Source organism: Bidens hawaiensis, unplaced genomic scaffold (genome assembly GCF_021521415.1).
Source record: "Bidens hawaiensis isolate Kalapana, Puna unplaced genomic scaffold, B.hawaiensis_p1.1 tig00001961_1, whole genome shotgun sequence".
Lineage (NCBI taxonomy): Eukaryota > Viridiplantae > Streptophyta > Magnoliopsida > Asterales > Asteraceae > Bidens > Bidens hawaiensis.
The window spans coordinates 2764301-2773434 of NW_027491109.1; the positions used below are offsets into that span (position 1 = coordinate 2764301).

The 9134-nt window shown below is 35.9% G+C and overlaps 1 protein-coding gene across 1 annotated transcript; it reads right to left on the bottom strand.

Moving 5' to 3' along the window:
* Positions 1 to 641: 641 nt before the first annotated feature.
* On the bottom strand, positions 642 to 2476 carry LOC143604865 (transcription factor bHLH14-like). Its single transcript, XM_077081212.1, has 2 exons — positions 1930 to 2476; positions 642 to 1240 (listed from the first exon to the last, which is right to left on the bottom strand). Exons 1-2 carry the CDS (start codon positions 2474 to 2476, stop codon positions 642 to 644), a joined length of 1146 nt encoding a protein of 381 aa, XP_076937327.1.
* Between the last annotated feature and the right edge of the window lie 6658 nt (positions 2477 to 9134).

Consider the following 9134-nt stretch of genomic DNA (forward strand, 5'->3'; position numbering starts at 1 on the left):
TAAAAACCTCACGAAAACCATTGGTATTTTTAGCTAAACATCATATGGACTTCAAGTTTTTCTATCTTATTGTAGCAAACTAACCATTAAAAATGGTGACAGTTTCATAGGGGAAGGTTTATGTACATTTTGATCTTAACATGAGTATGTAGGAAATAATGTAAATTTATTTAAAAATGCGAACGTAAGAAACAATATCAACTAAAATATCAATCTACATAAACAATGACTTATAATAACAAAGAAAAAAACATAAAAATTACAACAAAATAATCAAAATCAATAACAAAATAATAACAACATATACCAGCATATACTTATAACAGTAAAAGAAAACATCTAACAATAACAACAAAATATAGATAAGCAAATACTTATAACTTCTCATAATCGAAAATTAGCAAATACGAACAAAAAATAGCAGCAATCACCTATAAAAATAAATCTAATCATAACAACAAATTGGTTCTCACCGTTTTCATGTTAAGAATAAAATGTGTTTGATCCTGTTTCCAGTTTCATATACCCATTAATGCCATGCATCAACATAATTGTATTTTCTTGGCTAAACAACCAGAACCCGGATTTTATTAATTTGAAAGAAGGGTAATACATCAACTTGTAATCAATGAAATCAAGTCCTACAAATTCTTTTGAATCATAGATCTTAGTATCCCCTCATCGTTTGGAAATCCTTCTGGAATCTGAGCTACAACATCTTGAATCATCATGTTACTCATATTGGCTGCACTTGCATAATGAACCCTAATCTCTAAGTTTCTCATAGCATCCATTAATCTCGCTGTCGGATGGTTAACTTCCGGAGATTGCACTCGAATTACAGCTTGTGATCCAACTATTTTAACCTCCACTTGACTTTCACTAACCATACAGTCAAGGGCAAGTTTACATTTGTTTTGGATCATGGAGGAACCATCTTCGACGATCAAGTGCAAACTCTCTGCTTTCTTAGTTAAAGTTTCGACCTTGGACTTAAGTTCACCTATGTAGGTGACTGCATCGGCCAATAAAGAAGCTTTGTCCATCTTTGAAACATTTGAAACCACACTTCTAAGTGCATAGAATCGTTGGTTTAGCTTCTCCCTTCGCTCTCTCTCCATGTCTTTGTAGTTAGGGTTTCTGTGATCGGTTATCGTGTTCTTATTCTTTTCACGCTTCTTCTTTGGTGTGTATTCCCTAGTCGAAGTAGAAGGAATTCGTAGATCTTGTAACGATAAGTCTGTTGACATGCAGAAAGTTAATATAAAAGTGAGTCATGTAATCCATTTCCGATAATATTTCAATAAATTAAAGTGGGTTAAAATTGTAACGTTGTTATAAAATAAGGAGGAATTGCTATAGAAAATCTATAAAAAAGAGGAATTGTTATAAATTATAACCTTCTATATGCCAAAATAGATAGTTTTTCAGTTTTGTGTAGCTTCCTTCAAGCCAATTATAGACTATTTTTTTTTCTTTTGAAAAAGATAGGCTTTCAGTTTTGTGTAGTTTCCTTCAAGCCACTTATAGACCTTAGGTGGTTTAGTAATACCATATTAGATTTCAAATGGTATAATAGGGAAGTCGCGCTGTGGACTTTGGACCAGACCCGACAAGCATCAATGGAAGTCGCATGGGGGCGACCTTCTAAATTATTGATTGGAAATGACAACTCGAGTGGAACTAGACACAAACAAGAAAGAACACCGCGGGTTCTTCTGAACCAGGGTTTGAGATACACCATCATGTGATTTCATGACCGGATACTTGTGATCAGGTGTGGTCCAAAGTAGCTCCTTTTGTTGCAACTTACCTACTTCTACAAGTAATTAAAATAAAACCATCTAGAGATCTTGGTATTGCTTAAGTGCTTAACCACCTAAAGATAAAAATAAGTCATTATAGACATATATTTATGCATATACTTACCTTGGTGAGTGAATGGTTGAACTTGATGAAGAGTATGGTTTTCTTCCATAATTGCATCACTTTCATTCCTAAATAATGACTTGGTAAGTTGGATTAGACCCCAATCCTCTTTAAATACATCTAAAGAACCAAAATCAACAACACCCCAAGAAGTTGCAACACATACCAATGTTTTGATTCCATGCAAATAAACCTCTCTAGCTCTCTGGCCACCGCTCAATTGCAAAGCATTGTCACCGGCTAACCACATGAACGAATCCGCACCATACGTGCCACCAACGATGTCTTCTCCAAGAACAAACGATCGTGCAGCCGACTGCATGATCAATTCTTCGATGGTGCTGGACCCTTGATGAGTGTTTGAGACATAGTCTCCAAGGGAAAGATAGATATTGTGATAGTTGTCTTCAAAAGCTTGCCAAAAGATGGCATAAATCCACCATTGTTGACAACTTTCCACTAGGTATTTTAGTCGTTCATGAAGTAGAGGTGGAGTTTGTGGAACGAACAAAGGTGTTGGAGATCCAAAAGATGGTGTTTTCTCCATGGTGTTTAATTTGTGTTTTAGTCCAGGAAACACGCCTGCCGAATTTTGAAAGAGAGTAAATCATTGACATAAATAAACAGGCGTGGGATCAATAGTACGGCCAATGCGGCGGCTCACAGATTTTGGAGTGGAAGGTTTATAACAGATATCTTGACCATAAAAGTCGTGAGAACAATTGACTTAATATTTATTTAACTGGCAGAGTCTACAACACCAAATTAATGAACTTAAAAGGATTCAACATTTCTTAAATTATTCTATTCTAAGCTGATTCATTATCTACTTCACCGTGATCCATTCAATAATTGTAGAAGTACTTTCTTTTTTCTTTTTTCTTTTTTTCAAACGCCAATATGATCATTAAGTACAAAATAGGACCATTACAAACAGTAAAGACCCGAAACATACCAGAAATGCGAATAAAAATACAGCTGAACAATTATAATAGGGAATTGAAAAAATTTTAACTTGTACAACTTCTTCCAATCGAGGTTAGAACTTTTGTTTATGTACTTCACCCATAAGAAATAGACTGTTTTTTATATCGTTTACCACTCTGGATACCGAAAAGGGGACGCTATCGAAACTGAGGTCATTCTTTAATTTTCAAATCATGCCAAGATGGATTGAAGTGCTAGACATTACGCTTTATTCGCTTTATGCTTAGTCAGAAACTCATGGGTTACTACATGTTATTATAAAGTGTTAAATATGGTTTTACTCACTGGTTTTGTAACACCAGTGTCGTATATCATCCGCTTAATTTGCTCACATTGGATTGCTTATCCGAGAACTCACAAATTTGTTTATTGTTGTTCTTTGAAAGTCACGCATCCTGACACTCTTCCCACCCGAGCATGTTCAGTTGTGAAGTTTTCACATGCTCCATAGTAAACTAAAACCAAAACATGTTGACGATATTCAAGGCATGACATTCCTTTTGAACCATGAATCTCTCCTGATCACGGTTGATGTAAGATTTGCGTAAAATGTTACAATGGACCATGTTAATCTTCGTTGTATCATTACAATCGCTCGGTTATGGACTCATCGTCCTAAATGAGTTTTGCACCACCATCCCGAACGAACATGAGTACGTGGCTCGGATACCATTTGTAATAGCTTAAGTAAATTTGTACCAGGATGTTGTGCACTTTGTCTCTGATGGGTTACCCATCTAGAAACTCAAAGTCTTTGTGGGAAGCCCCCCCCCCCTCCAAAACGGCTAAAGTGTCCCGGGAGGCGGTGGTTCCAGGCGCTTTGGGACTTTTTGGATGTGGGAAGTGCCCCACTACACCCGATCTAATTAATAAAGAATATGTTATATCATGTTACATAATCTGAATTTGTTTTCTTCTTATACAACCTTATATTCACTTACTTCAAATGCAAGTTTTTTTTTTATAAAAACATGGATATTTTATGCCACTTAAAAAGTTATGCACCTATTGTACCAAAGGTTTTAACTACCCAAACAACACCCTTATTTCCAAAAGTTGGGTTGTCCTATAATATAATAAAAATGCACCGTATTCAAAAAGTTGGGTCGCCTAACCAAAGGTACTATTGCTTTAAGGGTACTTTTACTTTGTCTAGGGAAGATTGTCGATTTGAGTTTTATTTGTGACTAAATGTTGTGTGTGAGTTAGGGGTTTTACCATAGTGGCCTTCTGGGTGGTGGGTTTCCCTTTAAACTGCTGGCGGGTGAGGTAACCTATGTTGTATGCGTTTGTGGGAGTGAGTGACCTTTTGTCAATGAGTATTCCTGAGTGACCACGCTTTGTTTATCATACAAGAAAGAACTAAAAAAGCTCGCCTAACTTTGATCTGCACATAAGTATGATGATATATTGATATTGTTCAGTCAAAGAAAGTTCCAACGTGGTTTCCCACTAATGGAAAATGAATTTGGAACCGAATAAATGTACGTATCAATTAACTAGTTGACCAACATCAAGAGTTTGAAGTCGTGATGTGCGAGTCTTGCTCAATAAAAATGTGAATGGTCTCTATGTATGATGTATCCATAGTCAATAATCAATCACTACTGTTTTTTGGCACGTAGAAAATGTGGAATTTAGGACTCAATAATGTTTGAACACTATGCGGAGAATTTTATTAGTTTTAGGATGTGTTTGGCTAAGCTTTTAAAAATTGCTTATTTGTTTTTCATGTTTTGGTATCATAAAAACACTTCTAGGTTTGCTTTTTGTTTGTGTTAAAAGGATGGTTTCCAGAAGAAATTCAAGTTTTTTGTTTTGTCTTTTGCTTTTGGAATACCAAATTACAAATTTACCCACAATTTCATTATAGTAAAACTAGTAAATATATAAGAATGTTTTTTTGGTCATTGTATCTACTTTTTGGTTTTTCTAACCACAAAAGCTAATCCTAGGATGGCAATCGGCCAGGTTTAGATATTCTCAAACTCGTATCCGATTATTAAATTACATCCTAAACCCGTTGAGTTTCGGGGATACCAATCGGGTTTTCTATCGGGTTTTGACAAAATACATGTGATGTCGACTTGTCGAGCATACCCGGCCCAAAACTCGTCGAGTTTCTATAGGTTTACATCTATGGTTTATAACCACTTTCTTAATAAATAACATGATACAACAAATACACACAAACTTAATTGTGTGTAACCGATTATTATACTCAATGAGTAATAGAAAAGAATAGGCATTTTTAAACTTGCAGGTGGTAATCAAATAGCAAGAACGTGTTATTAAATCACAAAATAAATAAGTATTGACCTAGAGCACAAAGACTTTTAAAGTTTTAATTTGTAATTTGTTGATAAAGAAACTAAGATTTGTAATTTATAACTAAGCTTGAAATAGGAAATGAATTGTCAGTTTTTTAGTTGATTGATAACATTTTTAAAAAATAAATATATCGGGTATATATATAATAAAATATATACAAAAAAGTTATATCTTGTATATAATCGGGTAAATTGGTCAATGTATTGGATAATCGGGTCGGGTAATTGAGTATATTACAAATCACCCAAACACATGAAAAATTTCAAAACTAATCCCAAACCTTAATGGGTCGTGTATTACCCGTCCCAATTATGTCGGGTTTGGGGTTTTCATATCAGGTTCGGGTTTCACTACCATCCCGCCTAATCCAAACACTTTTCATAAAAACTACTTTAAAAAAGCCATAAATAAATAAGCAATTTTGCTAAAAGTATTTTAAAGTTAAATAAGCTTAACCAAACACCCTCTTATATATAGGTCTGGCTCAGCATTAAGCTCTAAAAAGATTGATACAACTTGTAATAAATTCTATATACTCAATCTAGGCAATCGTATTTGACCCCAAACGAAGTTATATGATTAATTGCAACAACAATAAATTATGTATCTTACGAGTGTAATAGAAAATAGACGAGTCGATCGGTTGATTTTGGTTTCGTTTATGATAACTTAACTAATTGTTGAAACCTCAACTGAATCGCTATCATTTTTCGAGTCTCAGCTCGTTCGTGAGTGTGTGAGTGTGAGGCTTTATTGGTTCGTTTTAGTATGAGATGACCATCAATGAAAAAGTAGTTTCTACTGTATTGATTTTGCATGCCCTCCTTAGAATAAGAATGTATACATATATAGGGTCTCGGAGGAATCTTTCCTCGGACCGTTACTCCTAGGGTCTAGCATATTATCCAGTGGTTTTTCCTCTTCCTCCTGACGTGGCAGGGAACTTGTTATTATCCGCTGGGCATTTCCTTCCCTCCCAGAGTATGTATGCTTCAGCTCTGCCTCACCTCCAGACCTACAGTGGCCGGTGATATACATGTATTTATACATCTCGAATCCCATGTAAGTTATGTTTATTTAATGTTTTATGTTCGGTTTAGTTCATGTTTAGTTTATATTTTATTAATTTAGGTTTTGAATATGTTTACATGTTTTATATCGTTTGATGTCTTGAATGTTAAATCTAATTCTTTCTATCATTTCATAAGACGTTTATGTTTGTTTTGATCGTCACCGGTTACATGATTATTCCACTTAGTATTGATTTATTTGCATCTAGATGGTGGCTTGAAAGTTAAGGGAAAGAAGGTCTAGAAGCTTCTCATTGTTACTTGGAGTGCAAGAAAGAAATCTATCAAGATCTAACAATATTAATCAAGAAATAAACGAAAATTCGGAAATCTCACCCTGGCATGCGCTGCGCCGCACGACGGGAAGGCCAAAGGAGGGCCGCGCAGCGTCTAGGCCTACTGGTCAGCCCATCTTTGCAAGTTCAAGGCCCAGCTCGCTTAATATATAAAGGGATATAAACCTAAACGAATTAACAACTTGGGCAGCCGATTTTGAGAGAGAAAGAGCAAGTTTGTGAATGTTTTGAAGCTAGGAATCATTGGAGATCAAGGAGCTTTCATTCAATCGATCAAGAAAGGAGTACTAAGGGTTTTATCACTCTACTTTCTTCGTTCTTGTCATTTATCGTAAATCTCTTTTGTTTTCTTTGATTAGGACTATTTTTAATATTGATTCTAGGCTAGACTTCATGTCTACCTAGGTTTGATGAACATGTGTTGATTTGATTCTTGCTTTGGACTAATTGTTTGATTATGGTTTCGTTATTTTAATAGTAAAAGACTTGATTTTGCTTTCATGATGCATATGAATGTTTATTATCTTGATTGATTGTTAATTATAGCTTCACATAAATCTTTTATCTCTTGATTTTGTTCTTTAGATTTAGGGTTTATGTTTAATCATTACTTGGTGTTTTGATTATTATGGTTGAATAGGCCTATTAGATCATAGAAGCTTGCTGATAGTTGGTTAGGGTTTTAAATGTTCTGCTAAATTCCAATAGCTGTAAGGTGAGGAGTTGTTCATGTGTCTTGGTCAATCGCATACTAAGATAGTTTAGTGACAATATTCTTGCTTATTGTGTTGATCCTTGTTCATGATGTCGTTTTTACCTTATCAATTTATCTAGGGTTTAGTGTTTCGTGAGATTGATTGCTTTAGATACTATTAATTAACCCTAATTGATGACTGTGAAGAAATCAATCCAACTGATTGCTTAATAATCTAATATTCATTCTTTAGGATTTTTCTTGATGCGATTAAGGGTCCTTTAGAGTTTGTTAGATGAATACGTTTAGAAATCAGTTTCCATATCATATTAGTTGTCCATTGCTTGATGATTGTTGATGCATGGGATTCTTACCTAGGTAGATTCCTTTTTTTATTGGTTTCGATCTTGTGATTAATTGCATGTCTCTAGTTTACTTGTTTATTTAATTTCTTAGTTTAAAAACCCCCTTAAAACATTAATAATAAATAGTCGAGTCTAATTAGCTAATTAACCTAATTTATAGAGTCTTGTTGGTTCGATATACCGGACTTACTTAGCTTTAGTACAATTGATCGGTTCACTTGCCGGTGTTTTATGTAGTTGAGTCTTAAATCTAGTTTTTATTACTTGTTTAGTTTAGTTAATATTTAACTGACTGTTTCTAGCACATCAAGTTTTTGGCGCCGTTGCCGGGGACTCTTGGCAATTGCGTAATTATTAATTAGACTTATTTGCTACATTCGTGCTATTCGTTTATTTTCGTTTGAGTCGTAGGAGTCTAATTTAAGTTTTAGTTTATTTTTATTTTTATTTTTAAGTATTCGAGTCTACTCACTTGGTCTGTTGCGTCTTTAAGGTTTATGCAACATCTTCGTTCGCAAGGACCACCGTTAGATAATCTGGATTTTTCTCCGTTGAGGATCGAGGCTAGCTCGTCAGCAGAGAAACAACCGTCAGAACCCGCGTCTACACCAAATTCGTCGCCACCCAGTTCACCGCCAGAAAGTCCGAGAAATCAAGTTCAAATGGCCGAAGACAGAACAATTGTTGCTCAAGCCTTCGACGGCTTAACTGGAAACCAGTCATGCATCGTCGTTCCTGTAATCAACAATCCCAACTCGTGGAAAATTTCGTCATACTTCATGAACAACATCGTTCAAACTAATCAGTTCACGGGGCGTGATGACGAGGATGCACCGGCTCACATTAACCGACTTTACCGCGTTCTTAAAACTTTTAATTTACAAAGTGCTACCGAAGATGCTATTTTCTTACATCTGTTTCCGTTTTCACTTGTAGGTAAAGCAACTACTTGGCTTGACACGCAGCCACCTGGCACGTTCACCACTTGGGAAGCACTACGTTCTGCAATTATCAAGAGATACTTCCCACCGGCTAAAGCGACTATTCTTCGCGATCAGATTCACTCGTTTCACATGGAGCCGGAGGAGCAATATTGTCATGCTTGGGAGCGTTTTCCAGAACATGCTATCCCATTGCGCGCTCACAGAATGGTCTCACACCATGGGCTCTTGTGGAAAAATTTTACAATGGGTTGAACTACGAAACCCAAGTTCGGTTCGACACGTCCGCAGGAGGAAGTTTACTGGCGAGGAAAAATGTCACCGAATGTAACGAGATGTTTGAGAGCTTTGCTCAATCGGACAATTGCCAAAGAGCCACATCGCGGGAATTCCACTCCCGTTAGCAGTATATCCTCATCTGCTCGAGGTGTACACCAGGTTAATCTGGATACTAGTGTGGCTGCTGCTTTGGAATCACTAACTAGAGAGGTTAAGGAGCTGAAGGCTAAGGTGGACAGGTG